Below are 20360 nucleotides of genomic sequence, written 5' to 3'. Positions count from 1 at the left end.
GCAGGGAGGGGAGCATCACACATTGGGGTCTATTGGGGGGAAACAGGGAAGAGACAGCAGGGGTGGGGAGTTGGGGAGAGAGAGCATGGGGAGAAATGCCAGATATAGGTGATGGGGAGGAAGGCAGCAAATCACACTGCCATGTGTGTACCTGTGCAACAATCTTGCATGTTCTTCACATGTACCCCAAAACCTAAAATGCAATAAAAATATGTATCTATTTGGAGTAAAAAAAAAAAAAATCGTGTGCTCACTAGAGGCGAAAAGATGACCGAAAGAGGCCCGAACGCGTGGCTATGAGCGTGTTTGGGGCGAAAGCCGGCCGTGTGGGTGCGAGGGAGGACTCGGGGACTAAGCCCGGCCGGCGGCGGGACGCGAGCGCCACGGGCGAGCGGGGCCGGCGCTGACCGTAGGGGGCGGGGCTCCGGAGGCGGCCACGCGGCGCAAGGCCTAGATTTTCGGCCTCGCAACGGCGGCAGACGAAGAGGGAGGAGCCTCGGCCACCCAGGACCCAGTGCCCCCAAGCCTCGCCGCCACCAAGGGCTTCCACCACAGACCCCTTTGTGTGCCTGCCCCCGCCCCGGAGGCGCCGTAGCCAGCGGCGCTGAGCACCCTCATTGGTTCAGCCGACAGCTTCATCGATTGGCTCTCGAGTCGTCCGGCGTGGTCCGCTTTGCCTAGCTACTATTGGTTCTCTGAGCTGCCTATCAGGCCGCCTCGCCAAGCGATTGCCCCTCAGCTCGGAGTCCCTGGAAGCAGTTCCGGGAAACCCCGCGTGCTGCCGGGATCGCGTCTCTGTCCATGAGGGGGGGGAGGGGGTGGCGCGCGCGCCATTTCTAGTCGTTTTCAAAGCGCCTCGCGCTGATTCTCACGGGCCCGGCCGCCGGCCCCCGCTCTGCCCTGGTGAGTCTCGCGCCGGCCCGTGGGGGGAGGGGCCGGGAGCCCCGATCCGACCAGACTCAGCCCGGCCTGGGCTCCGCGCCGGGTCCCGTTTCGTTTGCGCTCCGAGGCCCCGGGGTGGGGGTGGGGACCGGCTGGGGGCGGCTTCGGTCTCGTCCGGCAGCGCGGCTGTGGCCTAGCCCGGCCAAGACGCCTCTGTCCTCGCTCTTCCTCTCCACACCCCTCCAGCCCGCAGCCCGCGGCCCGCGGCCCGGCCCGCCGGGCGCTCTCCGTGCGGCCTGCCGGGGCCGGCCGTGCTTTTCCCGCCTCCGCCCGCCGCTCCATGCGGCCGGACCCCGCGAAGGGCCCGAGGCGCCCGCGGCCCTGTGGCTTCGCCCCACCGGAGGCGCTTCGCTCCCGCCGCTGCCGGCCTGGCGCCGAGTGGGATGCGCGGAGTCTCCGGCCGGGCCTGAGGGGGTGAGGGGGTGAGGGGGGCGGAAGGCGGGGTGCGAATCCCAGGGTTGTCTGAGCCGGGAGAAAAGTTTTGTGTGAGCGGAAAGCGAAAGGCCGGTTTGTGTGGGCAGCCTCCCTCCCTTCCCCTCCCGCACTCTGCATGCCGCGAGCTGAGATTTGAAGGAAAAAATGACTACTAGAGGCCGTGGGACTTAGGCGCCGAGCGGCGCCCGAGACGAGTCGTTCCGAGGCTGTCAGAGGCGCGCCGCATTGGAAAGGCGATCCTTTTTCTTACACGGTAGTCACCGTTTTGCCCGATTTTTTTTTTTTTTTTTTTTTTTTTTAAAGCCAAGGGCTTCTTGGAAGGTTCGGTCCTTTCGCGCTACCTGTTTGAGATGTTTGCAGTCCTCCAGGGGCTGAGTTGATCTCTCGAGTCAGTCGTAGGGTGAGAGCTCGGCACTCCGAAAGCAGGAGGTGACCGTTAGTTTTCATTTCGTTGGTTCTTTCAAGGCCCGTCTCTTAGTACGAAGAATTTTCACAGGGAGGTGGAGAAGAAGTCAGGGAGGAGTTACTGCTGTCATCCCGAATCTCCCAGCAGCCCTTTAAAATCTTTTAAAAGTCTCCTTTATTATTATTATTTTTTTTTTTTTTTTTTGGCAAAAATGATTAGATCAAATGACTCCAGTCACGTTAGTATATTTGCTGCATCCAGAAATATGGTTTGGCTGTGTGGCATTGTGTTGAATTGACATGAGTTTCAAATGGTCTCCTATGACACACAAAGTCTTTAAAATGAGCACTTTGTATTTGGCTTGAAGAGAGAGGGCTTTCCTTGATCCGAAGGTTTTATTTTCTGGAATTAATTATTTTACGGGTTTTTTTTTTTTTTTTTTTTTTTTTGGTTAAAGTTACAAACTTTTTGAAAATTTTAAGCAATTTCAGTATCAACTTGTAGAGCCTTTGCAATGAAATGGTAGGCATAAATATTTCTGTCTTGTGCTTAATACACGACTTGTCTTTTTGCTTTACACATACTTAAACACCCCACCTTAACAGATGTTCATTGAACTTTTCTGTTAAAAATTTGCCTCTTTTCAGTAACTAATAGTATTCCTAGGTGCAATGCTGTAAGGGTCTTGTGCTACTGAGAACTTTTGAGTTCTGATGATCTTAAGGTAATATTTGGGGACGGGGGAGCCTGGGAAAAAAGAACTATATGTTCACACAGAGGTTTTGGGTTTTAGGATGCATCTTTACAGAAGTAGGTTGTGTTAATCAGTAAACGTGTTCATCTCACATGATACAGTTTCTTGATCAAACGTGTGACAGTTTCGAATGTTTCCGTTTTTGCTACTTCATCAGAATTTGACGCTTGCCTTGAGAAACATCCACCCAGAATTTAACCACAGTCTGCGTCTATTAAGGGCTATCGAGTCTTAATAGTGTTTTGTAATCATCAGGAGTCATGTTTATCTCATTTTCAGAGTAACCCTTTGCATTTTCCTTTCTTCTTCCTATTATCTGTTACCTCCTTCCCCTCTTGGTCTTCCTCCCTCTTTCATTAACTTCAACTAAGTATCAGTGGACTTGGAAGTGAAAAGAAGTTGTTTCATGCCAGAAAACTGCACCTGGTGCATTTGCACAATGTTTGACAAGCAGTCTGGAAGTTTGGTTATCTTATGTGTCTTAGTGCTTTGTAGGAGACTTGTATTTTCTTTATAGATGACTAGGTATCTTGAGTTTCATCAAGAAAAGTAGGCTTTTTCTTGAGATCCACCTTTATGTCTTTTATTTAGTATGTGTTGCAATGTCTTGTTCTGCTGCCTATTATCTTCATCACATTATAATTTCACTACAGACAAATGCGCTTTAATTCCCTATCTTTTGAGGCAGAATACAGACTGGCCTTGTATGGCTTATTTACTCTCTCTCTCTTCAGGGAATCAGTCCATTTCAGCATTACCTACAGGCTGAATGTACAAAATTATTTTTGGTAGGTTAATCTGAGAAATCTGAAGTTTAGCCTAATTAGGTAACATTTGTTGAAATACTTGGAAGAAGTTAGTTGTCCATTCTTCAGTATGTTTTTACATCTTTATTTTGCTGATACGAAAATGTCAACATGTACTCATTTTTTTTTGAGAAGTACCTAAACTATAGCTCACTTAGTATTTTACGTGGATTTAAAACAATTGCTTAGCTTTTAAACTTGGTCATTTTTTCTTTTAAATCTGTGAATGGGAATAGCAAATTAATCTTAGAACAAAAATTAATGTCAAGTTGTTTTTTTTGTTGTTGTTTTGTTTCGTATTAAGTGAGGTGGAGAAACCCCAAACCACCAGCATGTTGAACTAGAGACAACAGGGCACTTATTTCACACCGATACTGTATTTGAAGCAGAGCCAGGAAAATTTGAAAGTCCTTAAATCTTGATTAAGTGGTCTGTGGGTGTTCATTCTGTTTTTAAACCAAAACTTTTTAAAACTGTGTAAGAACTGAGAGCTGAGGGGCTTTTAGGATTTTGTAGTGATTTGTTGATCTTTTCACCAGGAGAGAACAGCTGCTTTTTGTTAATCAGCAATTCTACCTTCAGTAAATTAAAGCCTTTATTTTACCTGGTGTACATGAAGTTCCTTAAAGATCTAATGCTTCCATGTACATTTTCTTTGGTTTTACAGGATTATTATTGCCAATTTAGGTCAGATACATCACAGGAGGAATAAATTATTATTTTGGTAGAGGTTATTAGCAGCATGTATACAAATTAGTTTAGATAAATCATGCATTGTCCTACAAACTAGTTATTTCTGGCTTAATGTAATATAGCTCCTGAATTTTTTCCAGCAGCATAATAAAATGGCTAATCAGGTGAATGGTAATGCGGTACAGTTAAAAGAAGAGGAAGAACCAATGGATACTTCCAGTGTAACTCACACAGAACACTACAAGACACTGATAGAGGCAGGCCTCCCACAGAAGGTGGCAGAAAGACTTGATGAAATATTTCAGACAGGTATAATATGCATTTCTTGTTTCTGACTGATTATGAAAGTGAGGGCAAACCACTTTGAATTTTATAGATTTTTAAGGTTAAATAATACTTACTGTTTCTGATCTGTAGAGCTGAATGTTTGTTACTTTCCCTTCATTGAAGGCATATTGGGTTTGACTTTGATACTCTTATTTCATTATTTTGAAGCCTTCTTAGTGTTGAATATACAGTCTTAGTTGTTTCAGAACAGCACATCAATTTGTCTTAGATTTACCACTCATTAAAATGTATGTTTCTGCATACCGAATTTTACATTTTTTTCTTAATCAAAATCAGTCATCATTTTGCTTTTACTTTTCTACTTTTAGCTTCTTAAAGTGATTGTTAAATCAGCTTAGGTCTGATTAGGTGGCATAATAAGAGGATAGACTGTATCGTCTGAAACCATAATAAATGTTAGACTCCTTGAGAGTTTGTGGCTTGTCTAGTTTCTAATAGAAATCCACATCTCTCCGTAATTTGGAAGTGTTTGGTTTGTAACAGCTGCTTTTTTTTTTTTTTTTTTTTTTAATCTAGAAGTGCCATGGTTAAGTGCTTAAGCAAATTTGAACATCTTAATATGGTTGGTTGTAAGTGGTTTGAAGTTTTAAAGAGGGAGAGAAATATTTACCCTTAGGGAGTGTTGTTCATAAATAAATGTGTCCTCCTCCTTTGGGGCCATAGATGGAAACTTCCTTCCTCTGTGTTTTGTGTGCCTATTCAGATTCTGAGAGAGAATTGAATTGTCTCACTCACAAATGTGTCTTAAGTACAGTAGTAATAAATAGTTGTTTATTTTTTTGTCCTTAAAAAAATTTTAAATCTGGGAAGCTTAGCATAATTTTAGACATTAAAATGACTTATAAAAATGACTCCTGGGTGATGGTCTCATTTGAAAATCAGTCCTCAGGACCTTTCTGTGATATTCTGCCATAGAGAATTGGCAGTGATCTGCTTAGAGATGCTCTCTTGTAGAGTGTTTTGTTATCGATAAGAGGCTGACGGTTTGGCTTAGGCTTGTTTTGACAAAATGGATTGATGAGTGTCCTGAGTTGTGGCTTTGGGTGGTGGTATGGAATATTCAAGGAAGGCAACTCCAGTTATTTACACATGCTCATTTTGAGCTTTTGAAACAAATCATGGCAACTTTTTTTCAAAGTGACTTTGGAAGTGGCATTACATTTATTTAAAATTTACTATATGGAATAAAGTTCTTTTTGGCTTTACCAAAATGGAGTCACTTTTCATGTTCATATGAACTTGGGGGTTTTAATCTACAAAATATTTCCATTTTACATTGGATCAATTCTGAAATATATCCCATATATATAAATATGACACAAACTTAAGAGACTTAAGAAATTGTATTTTAAAATTAGTAGATGTTCTGTGTGCAGTTGAATATACTACATATGTGAAATGCAGTGTATATGTTTTCTGTTGAGTTTACTTGTAAGTCCATGAAGTCTTTATTGCCATTTGAAAAAGATTGTCATTCTTGACAGTCAGTGTTGTGAATGCCACAACATCTTTTAAATCTCAGCTTGTCACTTCAGAAGAGCAAAGAATGCCTTCAAATGTGACTTTCAGAATTGACAAATCAAGCTGCACTTGCATTTGTAGAAGTTTAAAATTAATGCCTTTCCACATTCTGACTGCAGCAAAGTGGATGCTCAGATAAACAAATGCATTTCGGTTTATCTTTGGTGTTAAGGAGGGAAAGTCTTTTGACACTTTCTGGAGAGTGGAAAGAATTAGTAAAATTTGTTTTCAGATTTTCCCCCACCTCTTATGTGGTTAGCATCAACTGTAACCATTTGTAATTTGAAGTTTTATCGTTGAAAAATGTAGTGTATTCTTATTACTCTAATATAAAGCAAAATTTGTTAATGCATAATCTGTAATACAGTATGTACCTCAGATTTAACTTCCAAGACTTATACCTTTGGGGGAGTGGGAAATGGATGTTAGGATTTGGCGGGGGAGCTTTTGTGGATATGGAGATTGAAATTCATGTTTTTGGTTGTTGACATTTTATCTTTATTTGCATATTTGTACTGGACCGTTCTGTATAGTATTTGGATAGCTTCATATATGCATATAGTTAAATTATAGTTTTTTGGTGATCATATTGAACATATCACTTCTTGATTAAACAATCAGTAATTTAGATTACCCCTTTGTTGCAATAACGTTACCCCTTTTCAATTTAATTTTTAGGACTCGTAGCTTATGTCGATCTTGATGAACGAGCAATTGATGCTCTCAGGGAGTTTAATGAAGAAGGAGCTCTGTCTGTACTACAGCAGTTCAAGGAAAGTGACTTATCACATGTTCAGGTAAGGTCATTACTCAGAAATGTCTTTGAACAATTGATGATCTGAAATTATTTTACTAGTTTTTTTCCTGTGGAGAAGTGGTATTTTTTGTTTGTGACTACCTCTTCTTCTTTTAAAAATTAGTTTAAAGGAGAAAAAGATCTGCTTGTGGCAGAATTTCAAAAGCACACATATAAAGTGAAAGTTTCCTCCCACCCCTTTGTGTAGTAAATTATTTTAAAAGCTTAAAATTAAAGTCAAGTTTTGATGGTTGTTACTATAGGTTTTTACATGTTACTCAGCTTTTTAACTTTTGGGGGTTATCCGATCCTGTTTTATTATCTTGGAGGAAAATGTAGGTAGGAGGAATAGTTTCAGACATCTGGCAAAGATAGCCTAGATGCAGTCACTTATCAACAGATGGAAGACTGTGTTTTCCCAGGGAGAAGATAAGCTCCCTGAGGTCTATACTGCCTTACTGCTGTCTGCACCAGTCTCTGGCATGCAGTAACCAGTCGGCAGATGTTTGTTGAGTGAATCAGTAAATACTTTGTTAAAATCCTGGTCTTCTGACATTTACATTTAATTATGTAACTGACCCTTCAGAGATTTTTGATGATTCTTTTTATTGAATTACTTGTCTGTTCTAGAACAAAAGTGCATTTTTATGTGGAGTTATGAAGACCTACAGGCAGAGAGAGAAACAGGGGAGCAAGGTGCAAGAGTCCACAAAGGGACCTGATGAAGCGAAGATCAAGGTAAAACTTGACTTGGGTAGTTGTAATGAAATTACATTTAATGATGAGGTCAAATGCCTCTTTCCGTGTTTCCTAGAGAGTTTCACTTTTAAAAACTAGTGTTTAGAAATGAAATAATTTAGAGGAATTACACAAGAAGGATAATTTTGGGGGTCAACACTCAATTGTATGTTTAACGAAAAGCCCTAATTTATATTCTCCCTCATTCATGGCCATGAATGATGTAGAGACAGAGTCTTGCTCTGTTGTCCAGGCTGGAGTGCAGTAACGTGATCTCGGCTCACTGCAGCCTCTGCCTCCAGGGTTCAAGCAATTCTCTTGCCTTAGCCTCCTAAGTAGCTGGGATTATAGGTGCATGCGAGTGTACCCAGCTAACGTTTGTATTTTTAGTAGAGACGGGGTTTCACCATGTTGACCAGGCTGGTCTTGAACTCCTGACCTCAGGGAATCCATCCGCCTCAGCCTCCCAAATTGCTGGGATTACAGGTGTGACCCACCGTGCCTGGCCTGAATGACGTATGTTATTGATGATTCTGCTGCTGGTTTCTTGGATTGATCCAATAATGTCTCTTGGTTCATTTATTTTCCGGGCACTTTGTTTCTTTTCTCTTGATAAAAAGATGTTGTTACAACTGCTTTCCTCCTTTTGAATTTTCATTCAGCACTTCAGTTTATTTGTAAAATGGGAATAATAATAGTAACTACCTCACAGAGTTATTTAAGGATTAAATGACTTAACATATATAAAGTACTTAGAATAATGCCTGGAATTATTAAGTAGTAGTATATAGTAGTAAGAACTGTGTAACCATGAGCCATTATTATTACCGTTTTGTTACTACTTAGATAAACAGCTTTGAAAGATAAATATACTGCTTTTAGTGAAAGACCAGTAAACCTGATTCCTTATAATGGATACTCTGTCTTGCTGTAGTGATATACTTTTGTTTTGTTTTGTTTTTGAGACAGAGTCTTGCTCTGTGGCCCAGACTGGAGTGCAGTAGTGCGATCTCAGCTCACTGCAACCTCCATCTCCTGGGTTCAAGCGATTCTCCTGTCTCACTCTCCTGAATAGCTGGGACTACAGGCATGCACCACCATACCCAGCTAATTTTCTTTTTATCTTTTGGTAGAGATGGGGTTTCACCGTGTTGGCCAGGCTGGTCTCGAACTCCTGACCTCAGGGAATCTGCCGACCTCAGCCTCCCAAAGTGCTGGGATTACAGGTGTGAGCCACCATGCCTGGCCTGTGATAGACTTTTTAATTTGAAATAGTTATTTTATGTTGAAGTTATTTCTATTAGTATTACATTGTAATATGTAATGAAATAATTATACAACTCACCATAATGTAGAATCAGTGGGAGCCCTGAGCTTGGTTTCCTGCAACTAGATGGTCCCATTTGGGCATCCTGGGAAATAGTGACAGACCTTCAGGCATTATATTCTCATAAGGAGCCCGCAGCCCAAATCCTTTGTATGTGCAGTTCATGAAAGGGTTCACGGTCTTACGAGAATCTAATGCGGCCGCTGATCTGACAGGAGGTGGAGCTCACAGCTCAGGCAGTAATGCCAAGGATAGAGAGGATGAGGAGCAGCTGTAAATATAGAGTCAGCTGCTGTGCAGCCCAGGCCACTACTGGTCCATGGCTGAAGGGTTGGGGGACCCCTGTTTTATATTGCATTTATTTCTGTGTTTAAAAGTAGAGATCTCTGTTTCAGTCAAAGGTGGAGGAATGGAAGGCTGAAGACATGCATCCCTGTGGAATCCTAGTTTACTGAACTTGATATCTAAAGTCTCTTGTAGTTCTGATATTGTGTAATTTTAAAAACCTGTATTGTAAAATTCTCTCTTTTCTACATAGATTGCATTTCTTTGTTTACCATTGTGTGTTTTGTTCTGTAGGCTCTTTATGTAAATGTTGCCTCAACTATAACATAAGCTCCTTGAGAGCAAGGACATTATCTTGTTTTCTTTGATTCCTCTTAATGCCTAATAGAGTGTAAGGAAGGTTGGTAATCAGGAAACACAAGATTTTACATAGTTTTTGAAACCTGACTAATTTGGTAATTGCCAAATGTTTTTAGTCTACTGTGTGATTCTTGTCTGATTGTCTGATTCTTGTGGTGCTTATGATATGGCAGGAGTGCCATAACAAAAGGATCAAACAAAATAAAGCTTCAATTTTGGGACCTTGAGTACACTAGAAAGACAGTGGGGGCTGGGCGCAGTGGCTCACGCCTGTAATCCCAGCACTTTGGGAGGCTGAGACAGGCGGATCACTTGAGGTCAGGAGTTCTTGACCAGCCTGGCCAACATGGTGAAACCCTGTCTCTGCTAAAAATACAAAAATTAGCCGGGCTTGGTGGCACATGCCTATAATCCCAGCTACTCAGGAGGCTGAGGCAGGAGAATCGCTTGAACCCTGGAGGCAAAGGCTGCAGTGAGCTGAGATAATGCCATTGTATACTCTAGCCTGGGTAACAGAGCGGGACTCCCATCTCGGGGGTGGGGGGGGTGGAGAAAATAGGAAGAGAGGGATGTGAGTAATAGTAAATAAGAGAAGCTACATGAAGGAGGTAAACTTAATGCTAAGTTTTTGAGGATACAGAACATTTTATTTGAAAAGACTCACTGGTAGAAACATCTATGGGGATCCAGTGTGAATTTTGACTTTTTTTTTTTTTAACCTAACCATAAAAATATATCACCTAGGAAGTTGGAGTACTTTTTAGAAAAGATTAATACACTGATGCTTGTGTGTGAGATTTAGTATTCAAGTATAAAGAGATGTATAATTATCTCTAGGCCTTGCTTGAGAGAACTGGTTATACTCTGGATGTAACCACAGGACAGAGGAAGTATGGTGGTCCTCCACCAGACAGTGTGTACTCTGGCATGCAACCGGGAATTGGAACAGAGGTAAGTGTTCTTTAGCTGTTTGCCAAGATCTTTCCAGGTTGAAAAATGTTTTGTCTACTATGTAGATACTGTACAGAGGGAGAAAATACTTGATCCCTTTCAAATTGTAGCTGCTGTTATTTTTTAGATATTCGTGTGTATTTTGCTGCGATTATGAGCATGGATAATCTTGTGACTAGTAGATATCCAAACACTTTATATCAGAATATAATATAGAGTTCTTGGAACAGGTTGCTAAAACCATGCTACTAGCAACACACCATTTTAGATACTTGGAGTAAAGTTATTTGGAAGATTCAGTTGCTTTGTTCTGTTTTTTTTCCTGCCCCTGAGATGGAGTTTCACTCTTGTTGCCCAGGCTGGAGTGCAGTGGCGTGATCTCGGCTCACTGCAACCTCTGCTTCCTGGGTTCAAGTGATTCTTTTGCCTCAGCCTCCCAAGTAGCTGAGATTACAGGTGCGTGCCACCACACCTAGCTAATTTTGTATTTTTAGTAGGGATGGGGTTTCACCATGTTGGTCAGGCTGGTCTTGAACTCCTGACCTCAAGTGATCCACCCGCCTCAGCCTCCCAAAGTGCTGGGATTACAGGCATGAACTACCACGCCCTGCTGCTTTATCTTGGTTTTTGCTTTTTGGGGATTGTTTTTGCTTTTGTAGAGACCAGGTCTCACTGTGTTGCCCAGGCTGGTCTTGAACTGTTGGACACAAGTAGTCCTCCTGTCTTGGCTTCTCAAAGTGCCGGAATTATAGGCATGAACCACGGTGCCCAGCCAAGTTTTTTTTTTTTTTTTTTTTGTCTTTTGAGACAGAGTTTTTGCTCTTGTTGCCCAGGCCGGAGTGCAGTGGTGCAGTCTCGGCTCACTGCATACTTCACCTCCTGGGTTCAAGCAGTTCTCCTGCCTCAGCCTCCCAAGTAGCTGGGATTATGGGTATGCACTACCATTCCTGGCTAATTATTTGTATTTACTAGAGATGGGGTTGCACCATGTTGGTCAGACTGGTCTTGAACTCATAACCTCAGTCGATCACCTGCCTTGGCCTCCCAGAGTGTTAGGATAAGGCGTGAGCCACTGTGTCCAGCCAAGTTTTTTTATTTATTTATTTTTTTAATGTCAGTAATTTAGAATTGTGCTTGTCTTCTCCATTGATTCACCTGTCACTCAGAAGGGACTTAGTATTTACAAAGAGATATTATTGATAGGCTTGAATTGCACAAGGGAAGGATGTGGAGTCAGATAAAAGGTTGAGTACATTGGTCCATACTTGAACAAAAAAACAATTCTTCCTCCGTCTGTGTCTTCATAAAGGGTTTTCCATTTGCATTATTGCTAGCCTGTTCTAATCCTTGATTGATTGATTGAGTCAGAGTTTTGTTCTTGTTGCCCAGGCTGGAATGCAGTGGTGCGATCGGCATACTGCACCCTCCGCCTTATGGGTTCAAGTGATTCTCCTGCCTCAGCCTCCTGAGTAGCTGGGACTAGAGGTGTCCACAACTAAGCTCAGCTAATTTTTGTACTTTTAGTAGAGACAGGGTTGCATTGCACCAAGTTGTCCAGGCTGGTCATGAACTCCTGCTAATATTTCAAATGGAGGATTGACTTAGGCTATTTTTTTTTCTATGTGCTGAAAAGTAACTTGCTATACCAGGGAACTTTTTTTTATAGAAAAGGTCTCTGTTACCCAGCTGGAGTGCAGTGGTATGATCATAGCATACTGCAGCCTCAAACTTCTGGCTCAAACAGTCCTCCCACCTTTTTTTTTTTTTTTTGATTGAGACAAGAGTTTTGTGCTTGTTGCTCAGGCTGGAGTGCAGTGGCATGATCTTGGCTCACTGAAACCTCCACCTCCCAGGTTCAGGTGATTCTCCTGCTTTAGCCTCCCAAGTAACTGGGATTACAGGCATGTGCCACCACACCCAGCTAATTTTGTATATTTAGCAGAGATGGGGTTTCACCACATTGGTCAGGCTGGTCTTGAACTCCTGACCTCAGGTGATCCTGCTTTCCTTGGCCTCCCAAAGTGAAACCCAGCTATTTTTTTTTTTTTTTTTAATTTTTTAATTTTTTGTAGAGATGGAGTCTCCCTGTGTTGCCCAGGCTGGTCTCCACTTACGGGCTCGGGTGATCTTCCCACCTTGGCCTCCCAAAGTGCTGGGATTGCAGGTGTGAGTCACCATGCCTAGCCTAATATAAACTTGGAGATAACCAGTTTGAAACAAATAGTTGATCTGTTAATTGTAAAACACATATACATTCTGTTAGATTGCATTCTCTCTTTAGGAGAAAGATGCATTCTTCTGTATGTTAAATGTTATTATATACAGCAAATATGATTCTAGCAAAATCCCTATATGAGATCACTAGCCTAAAACCACTCCTGTTAAGCAGTTACTTTCAGCAAAATCCTAGTGCGAAGTTTCCGATTTCTCTCATAAAGTTAGATTTCATGAGATTGTGCCTGTATTTGTTGTCAACTAAAGTTTTGAAAAATCAGGAAAAATAGGGTTTTGTTTGTTTGTTTGTTTGTTTTTGTATTTTTGTATTTTTTTTAAGACGGGGTTTCACCATATTGGTGACCCCCAACCTCAGGTGATCCGCCCGCCTTGGCCTCCAAAGTACTTAGATTACAGGCGTCAGCCACCACGCCCGGGCAACAATAGGTTTTTAATGTGTCGTATTCCTAGTAGATTTAATAAATTGGTCTTAATTGTTGTCATTTTTGATGTTGTGAAGTTTTGGCTTTTATTCTTTTATGTTTTCTCTCAGTCATTATATATTTTTAGGTCTTTTTTTTTTTTTTTTTTTTTTTTTGAGACAGAGTTTCACCCTTGTTACCCAGGCTGGAGTGCAATGGCACGATCTCGGCTCACTGCAACCTCCGCCTCCTGGGTTCAGGCAATTCTCCTGCCTCAGCCTCCTGTAGCTGGGATTACAGGCATGCGCCACCATGCCCAGCTAATTTTTTGTATTTTTAGTAGAGACGGGGTTTCACCATGTTGACCAGGATGGTCTCGATCTCTCGACCTCGTGATCCACCCGCCACGGCCTCCCAAAGTGCTGGGATTACAAGCTTGAGCCACCGCGCCCGGCCCTATTTTTAGGTCTTGATTGAGGAGATTGAAGTTAGGGTCAGTGCCTGAGACTGTGCAGTGTTAAAATTATGAGAGGACTATGATATCTCATTTTTGGATAAAATCTACTGTAAATAAATTAACCCGTTTTAAGAGCGCTCATTAACAGACGTTCTGCTAAGTATTGTCCTGAGATGAGAAATATACAAGGATAATAAATATTAATTTTGAAATATATTTTTTAGTGTGTCTGAGCTCTCAGATGTACTCTAGTTGTAGTAGTTTTGTATTCTTCAGCTAGTATTGTTAAGCTGCTTTGGGAAGCAAGTTCTGTTTTTTTGTTGTTGTTGTTTGTTTTTTGAGTTTCACTCTGTCACCCAGGCTGGAGTGCAGTGGCACAATCTCGGCTCACTGCAAACTGTGCCTCTCAGGTTTAAGCAATCCTCCTAGCTCAGTCTCCTTAGTAGCTGGAACTACAAGCACGTGCCACCGTGCCTGGCTAATTTTTGTATTTTTAGTAGAAACAGGGTTTCACCATGTTGGGCAGGCTAGTTTTGAACTCTTGACTTCGTGATCTGCCCGCATGCTGGGATTACAGGCGTGAGCTACTATGCCTGGCCAAGTTGTGTTTTGAATTGTTTCCATTAATGTAAGCAGTATTCATGGAGGTCATGACTGTATAATAAATTCTTACCTGTTTGCAGAGCATAGCACTGATGTTTTGCAGTGTAATGGAAAGAAATGGTAGATTGAGATCTCATTCTTTGGTTTATTCATGGTGGTCTTATAGAACCCCAGTGTATTTAACAGAGATCTAAAGTATATGACTTTATAGTGCTTGAATTGTATTATGTATGAGAAACTGGTATATTTGCAAGATAGCAAATGTAAGTGGGAGCTGGATAATATAAGAATCCTAATAGATACCTTAAAGACACTATTGGCTTGGTGTGGTGGCTCATGCTTGTAATCTCAGCATTTAAGGAGACTGAGGCAGGAGAATCATTTGAACCCAGGTGTTTGAGACCAGCCTGGCTGGCATAGGGAGACCCCATCTCTATAAAAAATAAAAAAGTTAGCCAGGTATGGCAATATGAATACATCTGTGGGTCCCAGGTACTTGGGAGGCTGAGGTGGAAGGATCACTTGAGTCTGGAGCTCGAGACCATAGTGAACTGTAATTGTGCCACTGTACTTCAGTCTGGGTGACAGGCTCCTGACCTTGTGATCCGCCTGCCTCAGCCTCCCAGAGTGTTGGGATTACAAGTGTGAGTCACCATGCCCAGCCCACCTGAGGAAGTTGAGACTCATTGCTTAAGAAACTTAGCCAGAGCCGGGCGCGGTGGCTCAAGCCTGTAATCCAAGCACTTTGGGAGGCCGAGGCGGGTGGATCACGAGGTCAAGAGATCGAGACCATCCTGGTCAACATGGTGAAACCCCGTCTCTACTAAAAATACAAAACATTAGCTGGGCATGGTGGCACGTGTCTGTAATCCCAGCTACTCAGGAGGCTGAGGCAGGAGAATTGCCTGAACCCAGGAGGCGGAGGTTGCAGTGAGCCGAGATCGCACCATTGCACTCCAGCCTGGGTAACAAGAGTGAAACTCCGTCTCAAAAAAGAAAAAAAAGAAACTTAGCCGGATACAGTGGCTCACACCTGTAATCCCAACACTGGGAGGCCGAGGTGGGCAGATCACTTGAGGTTGTGAGTTCGAGACCAGCCTGGCCAACGTGGTGAAACCCCATCTTTACTAAAAATACAAAAATCAGCTGGGTGTGGTGGCATACGCCTGTGATCCCCGCTACTCAGGAAGCTGACACAGGAGAATCGCTTGAACCTGGGAGGCGGAGGTTGCAGTGAGCCAAGATCGCATCACTGCACTCCAGCCTGGGCAACAGGGCTAGACTCCGTCTCCAAAAAAAAAAAAGAAACGAAACTTGCCCAAGGTAACTAAGATGTAGATTTGAATCCAGTATAGCTGAAAATTTACTTGTTACTCACGTTCTTATCACCTTCGTAGCTATTACCTTACTCTGCCAAGCCACTTTCATCTCTTTCCCAGATTGCCCTGTTCACCCAATTAGCCTGTTTCTCCATACCATCCATTTTCTACCTAGTGGCTGAAATGCACCTTTTAGAACATAATTCTACCCAGTCATTTTTCTGCTCTAAACTCTCTGATGGCTTCCCAACACATCTGGGAGCAGAAATGCCTAACCATGGTTTAACTTACTCTGGCCCTATTCTCTCTTTTTACACTACTGTCACTTCCATTCCAGCCATTTGCCTGTGTGCATGAATGCCTAGACCTTGTCTGTGGTAGTCACTGTATTTCTAGAATCTAGAAAAATATATGGCAGCTGGGCATGGTGGCTCACGCACCTGTAATCCCAGCACTTTGGGAGGCGGGTGGATCACAAGGTCAGGCGATTGAGACTATCCTGGCCAACATAGGGAAACCCTGTCTCTACTAAAAATACAAAAATTAGTTGGGCATGGTAGTGGGCACCTGTAGTCCCAGCTACTCGGGAGGCTGAAGCAGGAGAATCGTTTGAACCTGGGAGGTGGAAGTTGCAGTGAGCTGAGATTGTGCCATTGCTTTCTAGTCTGGGCAGCAGGGCGAGACTCCATCTCAAAAAAAAAATAAAAATAAAAAGAAAGAAAGAAAAAGAAACATGGCGCATAAGTCCAAGGTATATCTGATTACTTGTCTAATGAAAGATTTGTATAATACAAGTTCTGTGAGTAGGGTGGGAGCCATATGTTTGTATAGGTTAGGCATTTACGTGGAGCAACTTCAAGCAGATGCTTTAAAGATTAATTGGGTATGGTGGTAATGGGAGGGATTGAAAACATCTGAGGTGTCCATGGAAGTAGTTCCTCAGTCACCTCGAAGTGGGGGCCAGGAAAGGAGAGAAACAGAAACTATATTTTTCTAAAGGTAGATGGGGGCAATCAGGAGCCAGTTGACAAGGGTGGGTTTTAATCATTTTGACTTTTAGAAAAAATCATTTGTTACAGCATGTCTTCATCATAGATTTAAACATACAAAGACAAGGTTGGTAAAGAATTCTGAAAACCTAAGGGAAGAAAAATCTTTTACAGTAGTGCTTGCATCACCGGTGTTAATACTTGCACAAGAAGGGTGATGAGAACTGAGGGGGAAAAGACTATTTTTTTTTAGATAGAGTTTTGCTTTTGTCATCCAGGCTGGAGTGCAATGGCATGATCTCAGCTCTCTGCAACCTCCTCCTCCCAGATTCAAGTGATGCTCCTGCCTCAGCCTCCTGAGTAGCTGGAATTACGGGCACCTGCCACCATGCCCAGCCAATTTTTGTATTTTAAGTAGAGATGGGGTTTCATCATGTTGGCCAGGCTGGTCTTGAACTCCTGACCTTAGGTAATCTGCCCACCTTAGCCTCCCAAAGTGCTAGGATTACAGCTGTGAGCCACTGTGCTTGGCGGGGACAAAGACATTTGAATTTGGTTATTAGAAAGTTGTTAGTAGGCCGGGCGCAGTGGCTCAAGCCTGTAATCCCAGCACTTTGGGAGGCCAAGGCGGGTGGATCACGAGGTCAAGAGATCGAGACCGTCCTGGTCAACATGGTGAAACCCCGTCTCTACTAAAAATACAAAAATTAGCTGGACATGGTGGCGCCTGCCTGCAATCCCAGCTCGGGAGGCTGAGGCAGGAGAATTGCTTGAACCCAGGAGGCAGAGGTTGCGGTGAGCCGAGATCACACCATTGCACTCCAGCCTGGGTAACGAGCGAAACTCCGTCTCAAAAAAAAAAAAAAAAAAGAAAGTTGTTAGTGACATCTGGGCACAGTCTGAATTAGAGAAAGAAGCCAGTTTTAGAGGATTATAGATGCTGTATGCTTTTCCGAGTACAGTTTTGTTAGAAAGATGGTTCTTCAGGGACATCACTTAAATCACATACAACAGTGTTTTGTTTTGTATTCCTAATTGCGACGATGCCATAATTATACTTTTCTTTGGCTTCACGGTGTTAAGCATATAGGCGTGTTGAAAATAACTGTGTGAGTGAAAAAACCGATATGGACGGTGTGTTCAAAACATGTAACAGGCCAGGTGCAGTGGCTCACACCTCCTGTAATCCCAGTACTTTGGAGGGCCAAGACAGGAGGGTTGCTTGAGCCCAGGAGTTTGAGAGCAGCCTGGGCATCGTAGTGCAACTCTCATCTCTAACCCCCCACTCCCACCTCCAAATATTAGTTGGGCATAATGGCAAGAGCATGTGGTCCCACCTACTCAAGAGGGTGAGGTGGGAGTTTGAGGCTGTAGTGAGCCGTGACCATGCCACTGTGCTGCAGCCTGGGTGACAGGGTGAGACCCTGTCCCAAAAATATACTAAATATTTAACAGAGAGAGGAAATAAATATAATATAGGCTAAAGTGAGGAGTGTTTTGTTGTATTTTGTTTTTGGATTATTTGGAGACAGAGGAAGGAACCAGTGGGAAGGGAAGGATGGCACTGAGCAAAATATGAGTGTTGAAGGAATAATGGTTTGCAGTTATTTCCAGAAACTGGTTAGAAGAAATGGGCTTATTTATTGAGATTAAGGAGTTAACCTTAGAAAAGAGGTAGATCTCTCTTTCTGAGGTGCAGAGGTAAGAATATGAAGAAACCAGTGACTTTCTCAGGTGGTATCCTTAGAATGAGGTTTAGTGAATCAGGATTGGGGACCTTAAGGAGATAGAATTGCAGTAACTATTGTGAGAATCATGTTAAGGCTTCAAAAAGAATACCTTAAGTTTTACCAGATAGCAGTGAAAGTGAGTCTTAATGTTGCTTACATTGCAAAAGCTTGAAGAAAATGGTAATTTGGTATCAAATGAGGGGTTTTGACTGTAATTTTAAATTTATCGTTGTATATTATAATTTAATCCTGTATAATTTTGTAATTAAAGATAGATCACAAATTCTTCAAATGGTGAAGAGGTTTTTTTAATACCTTAAAATTTAATATTTAATATCTGGGTAGAGAAAGGAATAGATTGAAGTACTGGAGTTTCTGAAAAATATTGATGTTGCCTTTTGTTCTTTGAGACAGTTTTGCTCTTGGTACCCAGGCTGGAGTGCAATGGTGCGATCTCAGCTCACCGCAGCTTCTGCCTCCTGGGTTCTAGTGATTCTTCTGCCTCAGCCTCCTGAGTGGCTGGGATTACAGGCATGCGCCACAATGCCTGGCTAATTTTGTGTTTTTAATAAAGACGTGGTTTCTCAGTGTTGGTCAGGCTGGTCTTGACCTCAGATGATTTGCCTGTCTTGGCCTCCTAAAGTGTTGGGATAACAGGCATGGGCCATCGCGCCTGGTGAGCTAGCTTTTTAAGTAGTAAAGATTTTATAGTTGAGATAACTTGCGGAGAGCTATGTCAATCTTTTATTCAGTTGTTTTATTTTTATTCATTTTTAATTTATCAATTACATTTTTAAATTTAAATTATAGAAATGGAGTTTTGCCATGTTGCCCAGGCTGGTTTTGAACTCCTGGACTCAGGTGATCCACCCTCCTTGGCCTCTCAAAGTGCTGGGATTACAGCTGCTGCATGTGGCCTCCTTTATTCTGTTTTTATGAGAAAAGGTTAAACTATAAAAATTTTAAATTTAGAGTTAATATAATTTTACACTCTTAGTTTCCATTTTTTGAGACTGTTGTTCTTTGATAACCCTAAGGTCATTATAATAAAAATTAGGATTAGCTCTGCAAGTCAACTCTAAGTTTCAAATTGTTCCATTCTTTCTTAACCATCTTCCGCCCTCATCTTCTAAAAAAAAAAAAAAAAGGCAATAGACTTTATGGTTCTAAAATCAAATGCTTTTGTTGGATTCTAACAAGGGGGTTTTATTTTAGGTGTTTGTAGGTAAAATACCAAGAGATTTATATGAGGATGAGTTGGTGCCCCTTTTTGAGAAGGCTGGACCCATTTGGGATCTACGTCTTATGATGGATCCACTGTCTGGTCAGAATAGAGGGTATGCATTTATCACCTTCTGTGGAAAGGAAGCTGCACAGGAAGCTGTGAAACTGGTATGTGATAAATATCCACTATTTGAGGGAATAAACTTTAATTCAAAAATGTTTGCAGTTAACATTATTTTATTTTCAGTAGTTGATTTGAATGCTTTTATATTGTTGATATGTGATCTTTGCTTTATTTTTTCTGACTATAAAAGTAAAAAAGGAACTGAAAATAACCCAGAAGTAATGTTTTATATAAAGTCTCCCATTGATTTAAGAAGTTAGCTATTAGACTGATGAATATCAGAAGTTTAATATGAGTATTTGGCTTATGCGTGTCTTTTGGTTTTAAGACAAAAAGATGTCAATTCTTGATGTTAAATTTTAGGATTCTTAAAGTATAATGAAGGCTGGAATGGGCTGTGGGGAACATAATAGAGGATGGCAGCGATTTTTAGGATTCAATTCAGAAAATAGTTGTAAATCTGTTTTATTTTTATTACAGCCTAATCATATAATTTATTTCATATTTTCTAAGTGTATTTTTGTTCTTTCTTTATGTTTCTTGGCCCTTGATTCTTCTCTGTTTTTAATCTTTCTCTCCTCTTTTATTTATAGCCAGTCTAATACTAATTTCCTTACTCTAGGGCCTTTAACCACTTGGTACTCATTTCAGAACAGTAGTAGTAGTTCTGCAGTAAAATGTATCTTCACTCCTACTGTGTTTAAGACACAGTTATATCAGTATCTTAAAATGACAATGTGATTGTTTTTTGGCATACTCTTGCATGACAGCCAAAGGCCTCACTGAGTCTAGTTCTAGCCTTTCTAGAATGGGTAACCTGTTTCATCAAGGCTTTTGGTTTCATTACTGGTGTCTAAATCAGTTCTACTCCTAGCTTGACCCAGATTTTAGTTGTTATTATGAATTTTTCCTTTAG

General features: G+C 41.8%; 1 protein-coding gene across 3 annotated transcripts in view; it reads left to right on the top strand.

Annotated features, from left to right (window-relative positions):
• Nucleotides 1-772: 772 nt before the first annotated feature.
• Nucleotides 773-20360, top strand: part of HNRNPR (heterogeneous nuclear ribonucleoprotein R) — a 59862-nt gene continuing 40274 nt past the window's right edge. Inside the window, exons 1-6 of one of the 3 annotated variants that reach the window (XM_039473592.2) lie at nt 813-903; nt 4177-4345; nt 6584-6702; nt 7332-7439; nt 10249-10362; nt 19312-19488. In XM_039473592.2, the coding sequence (XP_039329526.1) occupies nt 4189-4345; nt 6584-6702; nt 7332-7439; nt 10249-10362; nt 19312-19488 (675 nt within the window). In that variant the 5' untranslated portion in view covers nt 813-903; nt 4177-4188. Of the gene's footprint in view, nt 904-4176; nt 4346-6583; nt 6703-7331; nt 7440-10248; nt 10363-19311; nt 19489-20360 lie in introns of all 3 variants that reach the window. The other 2 variants (XM_039473593.2, XM_039473595.2) reach the window with 2 other exon arrangements.

This window comes from Saimiri boliviensis, chromosome 11, assembly GCF_048565385.1.
Source record: "Saimiri boliviensis isolate mSaiBol1 chromosome 11, mSaiBol1.pri, whole genome shotgun sequence".
Lineage (NCBI taxonomy): Eukaryota > Metazoa > Chordata > Mammalia > Primates > Cebidae > Saimiri > Saimiri boliviensis.
This window is presented reverse-complemented; position numbering and strand designations above follow the sequence as displayed.